The sequence below is a fragment of the Macaca nemestrina genome, chromosome 5, assembly GCF_043159975.1.
Source record: "Macaca nemestrina isolate mMacNem1 chromosome 5, mMacNem.hap1, whole genome shotgun sequence".
NCBI classification, from domain to species: domain Eukaryota; kingdom Metazoa; phylum Chordata; class Mammalia; order Primates; family Cercopithecidae; genus Macaca; species Macaca nemestrina.
The window spans coordinates 149,351,015-149,370,198 of record NC_092129.1 but is presented as its reverse complement, the minus strand read 5'-3'; the positions used below and the strand labels follow the sequence as shown (position 1 = coordinate 149,370,198).

Genomic DNA, 19,184 nt, shown 5'->3' with positions numbered 1-19,184 from the left:
TCCCAGCATTCTCAGACACCGTCCACATTGAACCCCACAATGCCAGCCTCTGAGCGGACAGTGGCCTGGGTCTCCAATATGCCTCACCTGTCGGCTGACATCGAGAGTGCCCACATCGAGCGGGAAGAGTACAAGCTCAAGGAGTACTCAAAATCGATGGATGAGAGCCGGCTGGATAGGGTACGGTGGGCTCTACCAGCTCCAAGCCCCAATGTTTCCTTTTACCCACAGGGGAGATCTCTAGTCACTTCCAAGGGAAACCTCCAGGGTCAGGTAGTTATGGTAGAAAGAAAAGGCAAAGACGTGATTACCTCTTGAGAAGCCTTCAGTCCATCTGGGGAGACCAGATACACACAGTTGTTAAAAAGTCACTTTCAACTCTATTTTGTAGGTTATATATATCGTAGACTATCTGGGGATCATCTATTTTAGGCTTACCTCCATATTCTTCCCCAGGAGGAACATAAGCCCTGGCTCCTGTGACTGCTTAGGAAAGGAAATGTTACTTTACTGGCAGTAGGAGCTAATAAATTGGGTGGGGATGGAGGGGGATGCAGTTATATTACAAGTGATGTCTGGCCTACCCAGTCACTGTCCCATGGGCATAAGTTACTCAGTGGGCAGAGGATGCATGTGGTAAAGTAGTATGTATTGGTCATGTGTGAAAAGGCCATCCGGACCCTCACTTGGTGGAGGCTGAGGGCAAGGGGCACCAAGAGCTCTGGGGCACACACAGATAACTTAGCAGAAAGTTACTTGAGGAAGCTGTTGCTCCTAGGGCCTGAGGAAGAGGGTGGCTGCAGGATTAGGTCATATATAAACAACATGTGACCCTAACATGGGGAAGTGGTTTTTGAGCATAGGAAATGTGGGGACTGGCCGGGCGCGGTGGCTCAAGCCTGTAATCCCAGCACTTTGGGAGGCCGAGACGGGCGGATCACGAGGTCAGGAGTTCGAGACCATCCTGGCTAACACGGTGAAACCCTGTCTCTACTAAAAAATACAAAAAACTAGCCGGGCGAGGTGGTGGGCGCCTGTAGTCCCGGCTACTCGGGAGGCTGAGGCAGGAGAATGGCGTAAAAACCCGGGAGGCAGAGCTTGCAGTGAGCTGAGATCCGGCCACTGCACTCCAGCCTGGGCGACACAGCGAGACTCCGTCTCAAAAAAAAAAAAAAAAGAAAAAAAAAAAGGAAATGTGGGGACTGACTCAAATGGGCTTGACCAGCAAATTTAATGAGAATTAAGCCCTAATATTAGCCCAAACGCAGCCACCGTAGGAAGTTAATTCACATCTCTCCTCTGCATGTAGAAGGGTTGGTGATACATGTCTGTATCCTCTTCAGAGAATGAGGAAATAGTCTTTTGAATCATTTTTTTTCTGTTCTGTGCTTCAGATGAGGAAACCTTGTTGAGAAAGGCTGTAGACTAGCACTATCCAATATAACTTTCTGCAGTGATGAAATGTTCTGTAATCTGTACTGTTCACATGTGGCTAGTTGTGATTCAGGAACTGAATTTTTAGCTCTATTTAATTTTAATTTTGTAATTTTTCTTAGACAGGGTTTTGCTCTGTCACCCAGGCTGGAGTGCAGTGGTGCAGATGTGGCTTGCTGCAACCTCTGCCTCCTGGGCTCAAGGCATCCTCCCACCTCAGCCCCCTGAGTAGCTAGGACTACAGGGTCGTGCTACCATGCCCGGCTGGTTTTTCTTTTTTTTCTTTGCTTTCTTTTTTTTTCTTTTTTTTGTAGAGACGGGGTTTTGCCATGTTGCCCAGGCTGGTCTAGAACTTGTGAGCTCAAGTAATCTACATGCTTCAGCCTCCCAAAGTGCTGGGATTCCAAGTGTTGAGCCACTGTGCCTGGCCTAAATTTTAAATAACTACATGTGGGCTGGTGGCTCTTACATTAGACAGCACAGCTGTAAACTCTAGAGCCAATAGGGCAGATAAAATGACTCTTCTGAACTCTTCCAGCTCTGGAATTCCTAGATTCTCAGTCTAGAATTCACTTGTAGACCCCCTATCCTTGGCTCCTTGACAGAGCCAAGGAGAGGGTCACATGGAGGACAACACCTGCCTTTCCCCCATCAATTGCCTTTTCTTCCTGTGTCTCCAGCATGTGTTCTGGGGCCTGGCTTAGGGCTGAAGAGTCACCCTATTTTTAATTTCTGAGCACAGTTACTCAAGGTGTGCTTGTGAGTCTAGGTTTCTGTGTGGGTCTTCATGAAGTGCCATACATAGACCTCAGGGTGTGGGAGTCTGTGACCTTGCTCTATTTTGAGGGAGCCTCAGCACCATGGCAGGTTCTTCTCAAAAGCAGGTGTGTGGATATGATCCACAGGCAGGGAAGGGGTTGGGGAAGGCAGCTGGATGTCCCTTACCATGCAGTGGCTGTGCTCGGCAGACAGGGATGGAGGCTGGGTGGTGGGCTTGGGGTGGGGCGCCCCTCACAGTGCGGGGTCGTGTGCCCGGCGGGCAGGTGAAGGAGTACGAGGAGGAGATTCACTCACTGAAAGAGCGGCTGCACATGTCCAACCGGAAGCTAGAAGAGTATGAGCGGAGGCTGCTGTCCCAGGAAGAACAGACCAGCAAAATCCTGATGCAGTATCAGGCCCGACTGGAGCAGAGTGAGAAGAGGCTAAGGCAGCAGCAGGCAGAGAAAGATTCGCAGATCAAGAGCATCATTGGCAGGTGAGGGGCGGCCTGGGGAGGGGGTTGTGAGGGAGAGCTTGAGGCTGAAGAAACCAAGTGGGCGAGCGACTACTGACTCCCATCCCAAACTCAGGAGCCCACCAGGAGAGCCCACCACTCTCCTCCCCGGGAAGCCACCCACCCACTATCACCAGATGGAGAGAAACCGCAACCTGCTTAGTGCATTAAATATCCCTTTACTAAACCCTGACCTCTCTTCTGATAGAGTAGCTTCAGAAGCCCTTGGAAAATGTACCTGTTCCTGTCCAACCATCACTGCATTTGCATTCACCCTAGGCCAGGACTCCCCACTGGTTATTCTCAACTTAACCTGTGATGTTCACCCCAAACCTAAGCAGGGCTCCCTAGCCAGAGTAGCCACTGCCTTTCCTGGGCAGACCCTCCCTCTCTAGCCTTGGAAAGGTGTTCTGTAGAAAGGGTCTTTTAGCCTGTGTATGTTTTCAGCTGCTCCAGCAAGCCCTGGGCTCCAAAGAGGGTATCCTCAGCAAAGAGGTCAATTACCTTCAGAGTGGTGGGGTTGCGGGGAGGGGGGTGCCCCTGGGCCCCACTCCAACCAGAGCCACCTCTATTTTGATCCATTCTAAATGTATTTTATGTAAGATTTAATTAGAAGAAAAGGACTTCTTGAAATATTTTTTTAAAACCACTGCTCTAATTGATATCCTTTATGAGAAATCACTTTGAGGATCTTCACAGTGAGGTGACATGGGGGATGCAGAAGCCAGGTCCTCAGCCATGGAAGGTCTGGGGAAGGGGCACTACTGTCCTGATTGGGAAGATGGAGGCCTGGAGGTGTCTGGATGGTAGAAGTCTTTGAGGCACAGAAAGCTGCCTTAGCAGGGAGGTGTAAGGGTTCCTGGGAGGAAGGTGGAGAGCATGATCCTGAGTAACAGGGAGTCTTGTGTCATGGCAATGGAGGGACTCTGATTCTAAGGGATAAGGATGCCTGAGGCTTTTCCAGAGAGCTGTGGGGTTCCATGGGCAGGCTCTGAGCCTGTGCCCGCCACTAACCCCACTGAAGCCCGTCCCTTCAGGCTGATGCTGGTGGAGGAGGAGCTGCGCCGGGACCACCCCGCCATGGCTGAGCCGCTGCCAGAACCCAAGAAGAGGCTGCTCGACGCTCAGGTGGAAATTACAATGTCATTTATCTTCTCCGTGTCCCATCCCCATCCATCCCACTGTCTTTCGTGCACTCACTACACGAGCCACCCAGCCCCATCACCATCTGTCTCTCATAGTCTGCAGTTTGTCCACTGGCTGCTCCTGGCAGCCCCCTAGTGACCCCATCTTCATCCCATCGTCTGTGCCTTTGTCACTCCTAGCAGCGTCAGCCCAACTCCTGTGCCTTCCCATCCAGTCTTCCCACTCCTGTCTGCATCTCGGGACCTTCTCTACCAGAACCTTGGTCTTTCTGCCCCTAGACCCCACCTAGTTCCGTGAACCCCTGCCCCTTCTTTGCCCACTCCTGTTCAACACATGTTGTTCAGCTTCCTCTGAGCTCTTGGGCCAGAGGGCTAGAAGCTGCTATTTTCTGGAATAGAGCACAGGGCAGTATGATCTGTAGTTTCCCTAGGCCCTGGCCGGTACCCTGAAAACTTGGGGACCCCATCACCTCTGTTCTCTTGGCTCCCCAATTTTCCTGTCTCCTTGGCAGCTCCTGCATAGCTTCCTCTTCCTGACTCTTCAGATCTTGAAGGCCTTCCATCCTGTAACCTCCCTTTTCCCTCAGAACTTAAGTCCAGGCTCCCTTTGGCCTCCCTCTGGCCTCCCTCCCACTCTGGCCCTCATACCTTCCCAGCTGCCTGCTGCCCAGCCTCTCTTCTCAAAAGCCAGCTTCTAGGACCTCCCTTCTGCACCCTTACCCCTTGCTTTCCCAAAATTCTGCTCATTTTCCTACCCATACTCCTCTTTCCTCTGCTCTGACTGCTAGGCTCCCCCTGCCTGCCATGCCCCCACCAAGGCTCCTGACCCCATGACCCCACTCTCTCCCACTGCAGCTCCTCATCAGGTAATTCTCCTGGTTCCGCTTTGGCCACGGGCGGAGGACACAGGGGGAGGTGACTCCGGACCACTGCAGGTTGGTCATGAAGCCCACTCCCTCCAACAACTCCGGAGCCTCTCCCCTCTCACTGCTGCCCTCCACACCCAGAGAACCTCCACAGACTCCAGCCCTCCGACACCTCCTGTACAGACCCATCTCCCAAGACACCACCCAAAGACAGCATTTGCTGCTGCTTCCCAGAACTGTCCAACAATACCTTAGCAACACCAAGAGTTGGGCCCTAGATGGGCCCAGCACATTCACAGGTCACATCCACTTCCCTGCAAAACCCACCCCCTCCCAGCCTCCTCCTGACTCTAAGCCCTCCTCTTCCTCTACCTCTCCAGTGTATGTCTGTCACCCCCCATTTCACCAGAGTGTCCTTAGGGGCTGGGGTGGGTTTGTTAATGGGGTGGAGGCGATGATGGGTTGGAGGACCTTGGCTATAGGGGCTGTGCTGACTGCAGCAGGTAGGTTGGGTTTTCCTCTTCCTTCCCTAACATTGGTTCTCTACCCTCCTTTCCACTCCTCACCTGATTCTCTCTCTTCCTCCTCCTCACATCTGTGAGGCAGAAGGCATCTGGAGCTCATATTGGCCCCCGATGGGTGGGAATTAGGAGTAATTAACTCAGGGAGACTTGGGATACCCTGGAAAAAATGCTATTGAGATGTCCTGACATGAGGCACGGTGGGTGGAACAAGAAGGAGCAAGAAAGGAACCTCAGGCAGATGTTAGGACATGGACTTGACCATGTGGCCTGGGAGTTTAGAAATGGGGAGAGACATCCTCCTAGATCAGATCGTGGGCTCAGTAGGCATGTTGATTCCCAGGCAGAGGTGCCAGGAACAGCATGGTAAAGAACGTACTCTCAGAGCTCACATCCCCAGGTTGCTGATGCCACTCACTCCCCCTCTCCTGCCATTGAGTGGCCTTGCCGGACACATAACCCTACCTAAAAAGCCAGTAAAAGAACCTGTCAGCTACAGACATTATTTCTGAGATGCGATTTTCTTTGGGATTGAGCTGTAGTGGGCAGTAGCTCCTTACACTGTAATTTTAACTCTGTCTGCCCAGCCTCTCTGTCAAAGTAGCTGGTGATCTATAAACAGATGCTAAAAGGCACCAGGGGACTTTGCCATTTAAAGGACTCCTGCAGTGAATTCTTTTGTAAAATGGATAATGGCACCGTAATTTATCCACTTTCTAAATTTGGGTCTATGGGGGTGTCCGGGGCATGCTTATGTGCTGTCACCAGCAGACAAACAGGGAATAGAATATGGGGGTTCCTTTCCTGCTCTCCCGCCATACTCAGGATACCCTACCATAAGTGATTTCCTCTCACTGACTTGCAGAAAATGTGTGAGATACCCAGCAAGCTAAGAAGGCAGTTTTGCTGGGTATCTCATACCCAAGGCTGGGGTTTGGGCGACCTGAGAGGTTAGCTCCTTAATCCTAGGATGGAAGGGAGAGCTTACATAGAAGCTTTTACTTGGAAGGTTTTGTATCTTAAGGTCAGACATAGCTATATTGCCAAGCCTAAATGCCATGTAGCCCAAGTAATAATTTGGATATTTGTTCTAAACCACTTGTGGTAGGTATTGGTCCCTCTGCAACTCAGCCATTAATTAAAAATTAGTTCTGAGCCTGAATTTTAAAAAGCCAAGTGTTGCCCCCAGCCCCCCCCCCACACACACACCCGGATATGTACAGTACAAACCCCAGATAATTACAACAGCCAAAGAAGAGAGAAGGAAGTGAATTTCCCAACCAGAAGTGTAGGGAAATTCAGATGGCTTTCTTTTCTCCCAGCAGAGGAACAGAACTAAGGGCAGGAACCAGGAGTTGGTCCAGCAGCTATAGGAGGTGATGAGAGTAGGACCAGGGGTAGGAGTTGGGTCTGGTACCCCTCACCCTCTAATTGAGAGCCCAGGGAGAAGGACTGAAAAGAAGATGGGGGTGGAAAAGAATAAAGCCGGCTTCTGCTTCCCAGGGATGCAGAGATTGGGGCATGCTGTGTCTGCAGAAGCTCCTAGTCATTTCTGCCATAATTGTGAGAGAGAGGGGCAGCCCTCCCATAAGATTTTTCCCTTCCCGTATCACTTCCCTGAATCCCCTTCCTCTCCCCCCAGTACAGTTAAACCTCTCTCTAATTTGGAATGTTATATTTGAGAAGATGGCCACTGTGAATAAGTGACAAAACTGAATGACAGTGTCTATTTAATGAAATGCATGTCTTCAAAATATATACAGTAAGTAGAACTCGATGAACAAGGCTTTTTCCACTCCTCAGGGAGCATGCATTAATGAATAGATATGATTCAAAAGTCTGTTTTCTGGTATGGGTTAAATATCCCCTCCTACAGACATATTTCCACCACTAATTTGCTTAGTACACCTTTTCTTCACAGATAAAGGAAAACTCAAGCTCAGTTTTTGTTCAAATTACGAAGAAATTCCAAATCCACAGGGGTTTGGATTAATGAGGTTTTGCTGTACTGCCTCCCCTTATTCCTCAACATGAAGTTCCCCACCTAGGATTGGGGATGGGTGGGAGGGGGTTTCAAGAGGAGGAGGGTGGAATGGGCAGGAATATACATAGGTGAAGCCAGAGAAGGGTTAGGTTGGGGGTGCGGTGGGAACTTCCTGCTTTGATCTGGTTTCCTGGTGTGACACTCTGGGTTAAAGGCTTGAAGGCCCCTGTTAGGAGTCTAGGGGTCAGATTCTCTTCTCTCTGATCCCAGAGGACGTTAACTTCTACTGCAGGTGAGAAACAAAATAGGAGGATGGTGGGGACTGTCCTGGGAGGAGGAGGTGGTCCATGGCTTGTGGTGTGGGCTGGCTATAGGGGAGGCCACTGCTAGGGGACTGGCATCCAGGCCCCCTTGAAGCGTCTCAATAAGTCCGCGCTCTCCTTTTTGGTGTCTTGCAGGAGAGGCAGCTTCCCCCCTTGGGTCCAACAAACCCGCGTGTGACGCTGGCCCCACCATGGAACGGCCTGGCCCCCCCAGCCCCACCACCCCCACCCCGGCTGCAGATTACGGAGAACGGCGAGTTCCGAAACACCGCAGACCACTAGCCCACCCAGCATCACAGACCTTCTCTTCCTTTCCTGTGCACCCCACCCTGTAACAGCACCAACCACCAGGACTGGACATCACCGAGGAACAGCGGGATTGCCTCCCCGAATGCCTCCCTGGGAGGCACACTGATTGCCCACCCCCCCCCCCCCACTGCACCATTTCCAGGAGGGAGAGCGGGGACCCTCAGCCGCCCCCTTTTCCTTCCCATTGGGGTGCTGCCCTCTCTTTGACCCCCAGGGACCCTTGCCCCAGGACACCGCCTACCCCACACAGACCCCTTCACTCCGGGGTGCTATCCCCATCCTCTGCCTCATCGTTCCCCTGAGCACTGGGGGACAGACCCTCACCCCCACCCTGGGGGTGTGGCACCTCCAAACTTTCAACTTCAGGGTGATTTTTTTAGCAGTAACCAGAGCTGACAATCTAACTCCCTCCACCGCCCCATTTTGGCCTCCCCTGCCCCCCTTGTTATGGGGAGGGGACCCCAGGTGAGGGGGCCCTATTACCCCTTGATTTCTCAGGAGCGTCTGGGGGGGCTCAGCACGCACAAACTCCTTCTCCTCCTACCCCTCTTAAATTTACTCCCTCCCCACCCAGAACCCAGATGGGGTGGAGGGGGCCACCGGGGCAGGGAGGGGGCGGCAAGGGGGGAATGGGAGTTGTCTCCCCTTCTCCCCACACCTGATCTGCTCTCGGCTGGTCCCAGAGCGGGGTGAGGGGGCTTATGCCCCCCCCTCCCCCAGTGTGTTGGGTGGGGTGGAATTGAGGTTAGGGTGAGGGGTCAGGGTTTAGGAGGGTGTGTATGTTGGGAGGACAGGCTAGTTGATCTGTCCTACCCTGACACACAGCCCCCCCTGCCGCTCCCTTCTCTCTTCTTGGTCTCTACTCCCAGGGGGAGGGGGGAACTTACTCTAGGAAAAGCCATGTCTCTCTCCCCCGGGGTGGGGGGACCTGTGTTGGAGGAGGGGTGTTGGGGGGCCCCCTTCCATGACTCTGTCCCCTGGGGGAGGTAGGACGGGGCTGGGCTTCCCTCTCATCCTCCCCCTCCCAATCTCCTTCCACCTCCCTCCCTCCCGCCAGCTCCACAATTTTTCGGTGTTTCTCTGTACATAGTTCTCTGGCGGGATAGGGGAGGTAGGATGGATGGGGTTTGGGGTGGGTAGGCCATGGGAGGGGAGAAGCCCCTCCTTGGCACCCCCTCTTCCCTGACTGCTGTCCCCTACCCAGCCTTGCTCCCTTCATCCTTTTGCGTTTGGTATTGAGACTCTCCTAGACTCTACTCTTTCTTTTGTATGGACAGTTTCCCTTCAGTCCCATCCCCCTACACATACACCCAGCCGGGGCCAAATTTATACTTATATAAAAGTTGTAAATATGTGAAATTTTATCCCTGTGCCCTTTCCCCACCTCAGGCCCTAGCCCTGGACCCTCCCCAACCTTCCTTCTCTCTTCTTTGGCTGTTGTAATTATCTGGGGTTTGTACTGTACATATCCGGGGTGTGTGTGTGTGGGCTGGGGGCAACCCTTCTGTACAGAGCTTCCTGGCCCCCTCCCCCCCCGCCCCTCTGCTTCCCTCCCCACCCACTACCTTAAGGGTAGGGAGATGCTCTTCCTACCTGTTTTATTTTGTTTTCTCGTTCTCCCTCCCCACCCCACTCCTAGCCTTATCTATCCCCCCCTCGCTGTCCCCTTTTCTCCACTCCCAGCCCCATTTCCTTTTTTTCTGGAGTGTGTGGTGAAACAGAAAAAAACATGTTTAATAAACGGAGATTGTTCTTTTATCGCTGTGCCGACTTTCTTAGGCAGGGCTCTCCAGACAGACCTGTACGGTGGTAAGATCTGCTTTCTGAAAGGAAGCTGACAGCCTGAGAGGAAAACCGTACATCCCCACCTGATGCCACACTCTCCTCATAAAATGTCACTCTCCCCTCCCAATGAGAGTTTTTATATTTTAGAGCAGGAGTTTTGCACTGGCCAAACTTCTCCAGTCTCTCCCTCCCCTCACCACTGTGTCACTTAGTCTGAGGCCAGGAACAGCGGCGTTATCTGATAAAAGAATTCATGTATATATCCACATTTATCTCTTTTAAAAATCACCTAGAAGTAAGGTTTCTTTAATTGCTGGTTAAAATGCTCCTGTGCAGAACAGAGGAAAGAACCTGCCTAGTTCCTTAGCAAATCTGAGATCCAGTCCCAGGTCCACTACTATTAACTGAGTGACGCTTCCAGCCCGTTTCCCCCGCCTGGAAACTGAGGACGGCAACCCCCATCCTCGCAGGGCCGGTGGGAGGACACAAGGTGATGTGGGCAAGTGCCAGGCCCACACGGTAAGTGCCCAACTAATCTTGCCCCTCTCAGGACCTACCGGGGGCGGGTGCTACACTTAATCACCGGGAAACGCAGCTTTCCGGGGCGGCTGACGGCCCGCCCCCTCCGACCGGTCTGTTCTCTCCTGGGACCTGGCTCTCGGTCCTCTGTAGCGGCGAGGACTTCGGCAGCTACCCCAGACGCCCGATACGCTGGCACCCTGAGCCAGCGCCCTCCTACTAGCACCGCCCTCCTCGTCTGCGGTAGCCAGTCAACACGAGGCTTGTAGGCTGCCCTTCCTCGATTGGCTACGCCTCTAGCTCCGCCCGCCGCACTTTGCGACGGCGTCCGGCGGGGAGGCGGCGGCTTCCGGCCTGGGACGGAGCTGTAGCGGCACTGTAGCTGCGAGGGCAGCGCCGCGTGTGTAACGGCGGGGGCGTGTCGGCGGGAAGGACAGCCGGGCCGGGACTCCGGGTGTCCGGGTGACCGCGGTTTCCCGGGAGCAGACCTCTGTGGGCACTGTGAGGCGGAACGGAGCGGCGGGGCAGGAGCTGTTCTGGGCAGGTGAAGACAGGCTCGTGGCTGAAGGACCTCCTTCGCATCTTCCACAGGGGCTGGAAGTTACAACCCCGGTTGGTGTTTGGTGGTGGTGGTGGTTTGTTTGTTTTTCTTTCTTGGTGTGCTGGACTGATTTGCAGAAACCGCCACTGACTTAAAAGTTTCCAGTTATTGCTCGTGGGGGGAGGGAGTTGTTTGAAGAGATGTGGCTCCCTTTATCCAGGGCTTCTGTGACCTCCATCTTTTTCCTTTGCAGCCTTCATCCCGCGTAGAGTCTACCCCCAGGCCCCTCTCCTCTTCCCAATTCTTCTCACCTTCGAGGAGGCCATGGAAACCCCAACGCCTTTGCCGCCCGTACCCGCCTCCCCGACCTGCAACCCAGCCCCACGGACAATCCAGATCGAGTTCCCGCAGCATAGCTCATCGCTACTGGAATCTCTGAACCGCCACAGGCTAGAGGGAAAGTTCTGTGATGTGTCCCTCCTGGTGCAGGGCCGGGAACTTAGGGCTCATAAAGCAGTGTTGGCTGCTGCCTCTCCTTACTTCCATGACAAGCTGCTTCTGGGGGATGCACCTCGTCTCACTCTGCCGAGTGTCATTGAAGCCGATGCCTTCGAAGGGCTGCTCCAGCTCATTTATTCAGGGCGTCTCCGCCTACCACTGGATGCTCTTCCTGCTCATCTCCTTGTGGCCAGTGGCCTTCAAATGTGGCAAGTAGTAGATCAGTGCTCAGAGATTCTTAGAGAATTAGAAACTTCAGGTGGTGGAATTTCAGCCCGTGGAGCAAACTCCTACCATGCCCTTCTTTCCACTACATCCTCTACAGGAGGCTGGTGCATTCGCTCTTCGCCTTTCCAGACTCCAGTACAGTCCTCTGCTTCCACTGAAAGCCCTGCTTCCACTGAGAGCCCTGTGGGAGGGGAGGGAAGTGAACTGGGAGAAGTGCTGCAAATTCAGGTAGAAGAAGAAGAGGAGGAGGAGGAAGAAGATGATGATGAGGACCAGGGGTCAGCCACACTCTCTCAGACTCCTCAGCCCCAGAGAGTATCAGGGGTTTTTCCCCGTCCTCATGGACCCCACCCACTGCCCGTGACTGCTACTCCCCGAAAGCTTCCAGAGGGTGAGAGTGCACCAGTTGAGCTTCCTGCCCCTCCTACTGCACTGCCCCCTAAAATCTTCTACATTAAGCAGGAACCCTTCGAGCCTAAGGAGGAGATATCAGGAAGTGGAACTCAGCCTGGAGGAGCAAAGGAGGAAACCAAAGTGTTTTCTGGAGGGGACACTGAAGGGAATGGGGAGCTAGGGTTCTTGTTGCCTTCAGGGGCAGGGCCAACATCTGGGGGAGGGGGTCCATCCTGGAAACCAGTGGATCTTCATGGGAATGAAATCCTGTCAGGGGGAGGAGGACCTGGGGGAGCAGGCCAGGCTGTTCATGGGCCTGTGAAGCTAGGGGGGACACCCCCTGCAGATGGAAAACGCTTTGGTTGCCTGTGTGGGAAGCGGTTTGCAGTGAAGCCAAAGCGTGACCGGCACATCATGCTGACCTTCAGCCTTCGGCCTTTTGGCTGTGGCATCTGCAACAAGCGCTTCAAGCTGAAGCACCATCTGACAGAGCACATGAAGACCCATGCTGGAGCCCTGCATGCCTGTCCCCACTGTGGCCGTCGTTTCCGAGTCCATGCCTGTTTTCTCCGCCACCGGGACCTGTGCAAGGGCCAGGGCTGGGCCACTGCCCACTGGACTTACAAGTGACTGCTGAGGCTATATACTAGCTTCTAGAATGAAATAACCACTGCTGCTGATGGGTACTTTTCCCTCACTACCATGGCACACCAGTCATGGATCTTGTAATCATGCCAAGAGAATAGATACATTGATACATTATGGACCTCTTGTTCTTAGATATGGGCCTCTCAGCCTGGCAGATGTGAAAACTCAAATTTCTCATCCCACTCCAGGTTTTGGCTAGCCAACCCTGCAGGAAAGCAGTTTATAGGCCATTCATACTTAAGTTGATCACTTGCCCATGGTGGACATTTTTGTAGTGGTGATGTCCATTAAGGAAACCAGATTTTCAATTATTTAGTGAGAGAAGAATTAGAGCAAAAGACAGTGGTAAATGTTTTATTCCGTCTCCATGAGGAATTAAAGGAGTTGGTCTCCACCTACGGATACATTTGATTTAGAGCTTGAGTAATTCAGAGGCTAAGCTCTAAACTTTTTTCTCTCTCATTGCTGGAATGATTTAAGCAGAATTCCTTTTGTGTACTTTTAAAATTATATCTTTCCAGGAGCCCCTCAGATTGTACCTTGCTTTCTCACCAGTAGACACCTTTCCAACACTTTTTTTAATGTTGTAGTTGAGCACTTTAACAAGTTGAGCATTCCATGTTTCATTCTTAGAACCTTCTTTAATAGAGGGTATTCCCTCAACAGCCTGTGCCTCTGGTCTACCTTTGACCACCACTGGTAACTCATATATTGGTCACAATGACTGGAATGTGACTAGTGATCTCAGGAGATGGCACTGTCCTAAAGTGCTCTCAGGGTGGCACCACTGCTCTCTGAACAAGTTGCCTTGGTCAGAGGGACTCAGGTTTGGGACAGCACAAGCTGAAGGCTGGCGAGTAACTTGCATAATAGGACCATACCTCTTCCTTTCCCATCCCACCCACATATGATAGACAGCCCCTCTGTGGAGATACGGAGGGGATAGATATTGGAATTGGGTGTGGGACTTGCAGTTACTTAAAATTTTTGAATAAACTGTGCCCTGAAACCTAAACTGATAGTGGACTGGATTGAGTAATTTGTGTGGGGGAGAGAGTGAGAACGGAGCTGCAGAGCCTTGGATGTGTTCCTTAGGTGGCTAGGTTATGTTGATGGGGAAGGAATGGGATGGTTTCACACTGGTGCCAAGAACACTCTTCTGGACTTAGGCCCTAACCTGTTACCTGATAACCTTGAGTAGGTTGCCTTACTTTTTTTTTTTTTTTTTTGAGGCAGAGTCTCACTCTGTCCCCCAGGCTGGAGTGCAGTGGCACAATCGCGGGCTCACTGCAACCTCTGCCTCCCGTGTCCAAGCGATTGTCCTGCCTCAGCCTCCTGAGTAGCTGGGGTTACAGGCACCCGCCACCACGCCTGGCTAATTTTTTTGTATTTTTAGTAGAGATGTGGTTTCACCGGGTTAGCCAGGATGGTCTCGATCTCCTGACCTCATGATCCGCCCGCCTCAGCCTCCCAAAGTGCTGGGATTACAGGCGTGAGCTATTGCGCCTGTTCTGCCTTACCTTTTAAAATCTAAACTAGCACTTTTTTTGGTAGGGTGGTGTGGACCACCTAACTGGTTTTGTTTTCCTTTTTAGAAGAGGTTGGCACATATTATCTTTTTATTATTATTTGTTTATTTACTTTTTGAGATGGAGTTTTGCTCTGTCGCCTAGGCTGGAGTACAGTGATATGATCTTGGCTCACTGCAACCTCTGCCTCCTGGGTTCAAGCGATTCTCCTGCCTAAGCCTCCCAAGTAGCTGGGACTACAGGTGTGTGCCACCACACCTGGCTAATTTTGTATTTTTAGGAGAGACAGGGTTTCACCATGTTAGCCAGGCTGGTCTTGAACTCCAGACCTCAGGTGATCTGCCCACCTGGGCCTCCCAAAGTGCTGCGATTACAGGCCTGAGCCACTGCACCCAGTCTATTATTATTTTAGAGACAAAGTCTCACCATGTTGCCCAGGCTGGTCTTGAACTCCTGAGCTCAAGTGATACTTCTGCCTTAGCTGCCCAAAGTGCTGGGATTACAGGCCTGAGCCACTGCACCTGGCTGGTTCACATGATCTTTATAATATTCCCCAACTTCCTGTATTCTGTATGTTTGGATGGTTGTTCTACAAACATTCAGTACAAAGCACTATGCTAGACCCTGATTAATACACTGCCCTCAAAGGGTTCACAGGTATTACCAAAGATAGACAAGCTATTACAATGTGATAGGATAAGTTGATGATAGTGGGCAGTACAAACCGCTTGAATGCCATGAAGAAAGCTAAGTAAAGACCTTTTCTCGGTCAGCAGAGGTTTCACAAACACAACTTCCATGTGCCACAGTATGGTCATGGGTGTGGGTGGCTGAACTGACATGGAGATGGTAAACAGAGGAGTTGAAGTGAGAAGTATAGGGCCAGGGGTGATAGCCTTCCCCAAAGTTTGTTTCTGAAAGTTACGAGGTATGGCTCTCAGAAGGGTCTGAAAAATGTGACTGTGGCTAAGAAGGTAAATTCTAGCTGGGATTTGTCAGCGTCTCAAAAGAGCCACGCCATAATCCCATCCCCATGATAAGGACTGTGAACATATTGGGAAAGGGGATGAGGAGGGGTCAACCTATCTTGGATCTGCTACAGTCCCATCCATCAGCTATTCTTGACACATATTCTATGGGTGGCTATATCCATTGGCCAGGATCCTTTGGTTGCAAGCACTGGAAGCTGGTTCTGGCTAACCTCATCAGAAGAGGAATTTATGGCAGGATGTGGGGTGGCTCCTGGAATTGAAAGAAGGGCCAAAGGACCAGCCATCAGAAGGATAAGACCTGGGTCAGCGTCGGGGATCCATGGAGCAGGAACTCCAAGGCATACGGTTTGGGATGATGACCCATTCTTGTTTCTTGTGTCACTCATCTCAAGATAAAATTTCCCAGGGAAAGAACTTAAGCCTCATGACCACCCTCTAGCCAGAGCACCTTGATGATATAGTCCATCAAGATGGCAACAAAGTGGGCATGAAATCCTCAAAGGCAATTGAAGTCCTAGGACAGAAAAGTGGAGAATGGGTTCTGGCCAGGCCACAGCAACAGAGACACACTGGACAATCTCCATATGTTACACATTTTGGGATCCCAAAGCCTCAGGTATACTTGCTACTTAATGGGTGCTGAAGTTGCCCACCTTCCACCTCTGCCTGCTGGATGTAAGGCAGAATTGTTTCCTGACTCTCCTTAATACCCATGACACTTTGTCCTTACTGGTATCAAACCAATTACAATAGCTTGTTAGAGTTTTTCTTTTTTTGTTTGTAGGTATTATACAGAAAACAAGTGCAGAAATTAAAGATTTTGGTTTACACAAATAAACTTGTTACCTCTCTGCCTCTGTTCTTCAGAAGATGCAGTGGAGGAGATGTCCAATCTGTTGTCAAAGGATAGCCCCATTCCCAGAGCCTTTGCTCTTTTAATTATCACCTCTCTCCTTTATCTTTACCCTCTCTGTCTCTGTAGTTCCTCATTACGTTTAACCGTGCTCATAGGGTAGTGAGAATTAATACATGTAAAATACTTAGAACAGTGCCTTGCACACAGTAATCACTCAGTAAGTGTTAGCTGTTATTATGAGTGAGACCAGTAGTCATCAGTTCCCCACACCTTTACTGCGATCAGTTCTCCCAGGGAGGGATCACGTTCATAATAAAGAAAATTGCAAGATGGGGGAAATAAGAGCTATCAGAGCACATAGCAGAGGTCCTAGCCTGACCTAATAATTGGGAGATTTCTAGATGAAATGGAAACATTTCTAGTGAAAGGGTAAAATATTTTCAACAAAATTAGAAATGAGGCACATAATATTTAGTAAGGATTACATATTATCATTATCATTACCTATCTCATAAATGCTACAGTTCTTCAGGGTCCTTTATGCCCTCTTCTAAATTTACACACTCTGGGGTGATTTTTTTTTTCCCCTATGCAGAACTCATGTTGAAATTCCTGGGTGACTTTATCCACTCTTCCGAGTTGAACCATTTAAATAGTGATGACCTTTAATTTAATGTATTTCTTTAAATTTTATTATTATCATTATTATTATTTGAGACAGAGTCTTGCTCTGTTGCCCATGCTGGTGTGCAATGGTGCCATCTCACCTCACTGTAACTTCCACCTCCTAGATTCAAGCGATTCTCCTGCCTCAGCCTCCCGAATAGCTGGGATTATAGGTGCCTGCCACCACGCCTGGCTAATTTTTATATTTTTAGTAAAGACGGAGTTTCACCATGTTGGCCAGGCCGGTCTCAAACTCCTGCCCTCAGGTGATCTGTCTGCCTCGTCCTTCCAAAGTGCTGGGATTACAGGCATGAGCCACTACACCCAGCCAACCTTTAATTTTATACCTCTAGTTTTACTGGGCCCCAAACCCACTTGGATTTCTTCCTTCTTTCCTTTCTTTTTTCAACAATGAATGCCTGCTGTATACCAGACACTGAAGAAAAGAGCAGAAGGCATCACAGGGGCTTGAACTCTGGATGATGTCTTTAAGAGACAAGACGTTTAAACCAGCCATATGCCATAGACATCTCAAGCTCAACATGTCTAAAGTACTCCACCCCACCTCTAGCCAGCTCTCCTCTGTTGTTTCCAGATTTGGTAATGGTTCCATCATCAACCCAAATGCCCAAGGTTTAAACCTGGGAGGGTTCCTTGCCAGCAGCTCTCTCACCTCCCATACCTGTCCTACCAAAGCTATCTCCTGAATATTTCACATTGATGCACTCCTTACCCACTTCTGCCACTACAACCTCCTAACTGGTTCTTTGTCTCCTGTCTTGCTTCCCTCTGTATTTCACCCTATGCACTAGGACCAGAGTAATCTTTCTAAAGCAAAAATTAATGTTTCACCACTCTCCAGCTTAAACCTTTCATTGGCTTCCTCTTGCTCTTTCATGAGGTCCGAGTGATCTGGTCCCAGTTACTGGTCCTAGGCTTTGGCTTTTCCTGCTTCTCATGCTCATCTCTCTACCTAGTATAGTTTCCCGTCAGTGGAATAATTCCTGCTCTTCAGATACTAGTTTAAACCTCACTTCACCTAGAAATCTTGACCATGGGACCAGGGTAGGACCTCTGCTATGTGCTCTGATAGCTCTTGATTCCCCATATTTTTCAATTTCCTTTATTCAATAAGTAATTGCATTTGGAAGGGGGTGTGAGTCGCAAGCCTATCTATTGGGTACTCCATTCAGTATCTGAGTGCCATATACCCATGTAACAAACCTGCATATGTACCCCCTCTATCTAAAATGAAAGTTTAGGCTGTTCTGCCTATGGAATAGCCCTGCTCTGTCTATGGAGCAGCCATTAAAATAAAAAATAAAAGTTGAGAAAAAACATACATGCCAACTATCTAGTGTTACTCATGTGTGGGCACTGCTCTAGGCACAATGATCAGTCCCTGTTCTTTTTATTTATTAATTTATTATTATTATTATTATTTGAGACAGAGTCTCGCTTTGTTGCCCAGGCTGGAGTGCAATGGCGCCATCGAGGTTCACTGCAACCTCCGCCTCCCAGGTTCAAGCAATTCTCCTGCCTCAGCCTCCTGAGTAGCTGGGATTACAGGCATGTGCCACCATGCCCAGCTAATTTTTGTATTTTTAGTAGGACAGGGATTCACCATTTTGGCCAGGCTGGACTCAAACTCCTGACCCCAAGTGATCCACCTGCCTCAGCCTTCCAAAGTGCTGGGATTACAGGTGTGAGCCACCACACTCGGCCATATTTATTATTTTTTAATTGAGGTGGGGTCCAGCCATGCTCCCCAGGCTGGTCTCAAACTCCTGGGCTACTCAGGCGATCTGCCTGCCTTGGCCTCCCAAAGTGCTGGGATTATAAATGTAAGCCACTATGCCCGGGCAGTGCCTGTTCTCATAAGCTTACACTGCAGTGCTGTAAATGAAATAAACTAGATAAGGAGGAGAGTAACAGAAAAGGAGGGCATACTATATACATTAATCTAATATTCAAAGGGGAAATAAAGGCCCAGACATGCAAAGAAAAGGGAGAAGATGATTTACTAAAGTGTTTAACAGATGCACAAGCCAAGAAAGAGAAAAAGAATGGTTTGCTTAACAAGGAGACCAGTGGACCTAGAGCTACAGGGAAAGAGGGAAAATATGTGGTTGAAGAGGTAGGATGCTGCTGGGTCATATAGAGCCTTTGACATCATGATAAAGAATTTGGCTTTGGAAGTGCAATGGGAAGGCAATAAAAAGTTTTAAGTAGGGGAGTAATAATCTTTTAACATTTTAGAGAGACTCCTTCTAGCTAGAGTGAATATTGGCTCATTAGGGGGCAAGGGTGAAAGTGGGGAGACCAATCAGACCATTTTAGTAGTGCAGACAAGAGATGGGTAAAGGCAGCAGATAGGCAGAGAACTAGATGAATTAAAGCTACTGTATTTGGAGGCAGAGCTGACAGGATATTCCGATGGATTAATATAGAGATTGTGGGAAAGTTAAAAAAAAAAAAAAAAAAAGATCTGTGAAGTTTTGGCTTGAGGAATTGAATTAGAGGTAATTTAATGAGTGGAAGACAGGAATAAAAGAACTTCAGAGTGGATCAAGAGTTTTGTATAGGCCAGGCATAGTGGCTTATGACTGTAATCCCAGCACTTTGGGAGGTCAAAATGGGTAGACAACTTGAGGTCAGGAGTTCAAGACCAGCC

General features: G+C 50.1%; 2 protein-coding genes across 15 annotated transcripts in view; both read left to right on the top strand.

The window, feature by feature from the left end:
* Positions 1-9,613, top strand: part of LOC105474462 (synaptic Ras GTPase activating protein 1) — a 34,027-nt gene extending 24,414 nt beyond the window's left edge. For 6 of the 13 annotated variants that reach the window (XM_011729117.3, XM_071097190.1, XM_071097192.1 and 3 more), the window contains 4 exons: positions 7-180; positions 2,478-2,689; positions 3,745-3,835; positions 7,682-9,613. In XM_011729117.3, the coding sequence (XP_011727419.3) occupies positions 7-180; positions 2,478-2,689; positions 3,745-3,835; positions 7,682-7,828 (624 nt within the window). In that variant the 3' untranslated portion in view covers positions 7,829-9,613. Of the gene's footprint in view, positions 1-6; positions 181-2,477; positions 2,690-3,731; positions 3,836-4,707; positions 4,788-6,881; positions 7,296-7,681 lie in introns of those variants that run through there. The other 7 variants (XM_071097191.1, XM_071097189.1, XR_011623811.1 and 4 more) reach the window with 6 other exon arrangements.
* Positions 9,614-9,735: 122 nt separating this feature from the next.
* Positions 9,736-13,482, top strand: LOC105474463 (zinc finger and BTB domain containing 9). Of its 2 annotated transcripts, none has more exons than XM_011729126.2 (2): positions 9,736-10,703; positions 10,954-13,482. In XM_011729126.2, the coding sequence occupies exon 2, from the start codon at positions 11,025-11,027 to the stop codon at positions 12,447-12,449; it is 1,425 nt and encodes a 474-aa protein (XP_011727428.1). In that variant the 5' UTR covers positions 9,736-10,703; positions 10,954-11,024; the 3' UTR covers positions 12,450-13,482. The 2 variants fall into 2 exon arrangements, with proteins under 2 accessions (XP_011727428.1, XP_011727427.1); XM_011729125.3 differs by having other exon boundaries at positions 9,736-10,771.
* Positions 13,483-19,184: the final 5,702 nt, after the last annotated feature.

What these genes read in the sequence shown, in the direction of transcription:
- LOC105474463 (XM_011729126.2), top strand. Translation starts at nt 11,025, where the DNA reads ATGGAAACCCCAACGCCTTTGCCGCCCGTACCCGCCTCCCCGACCTGC.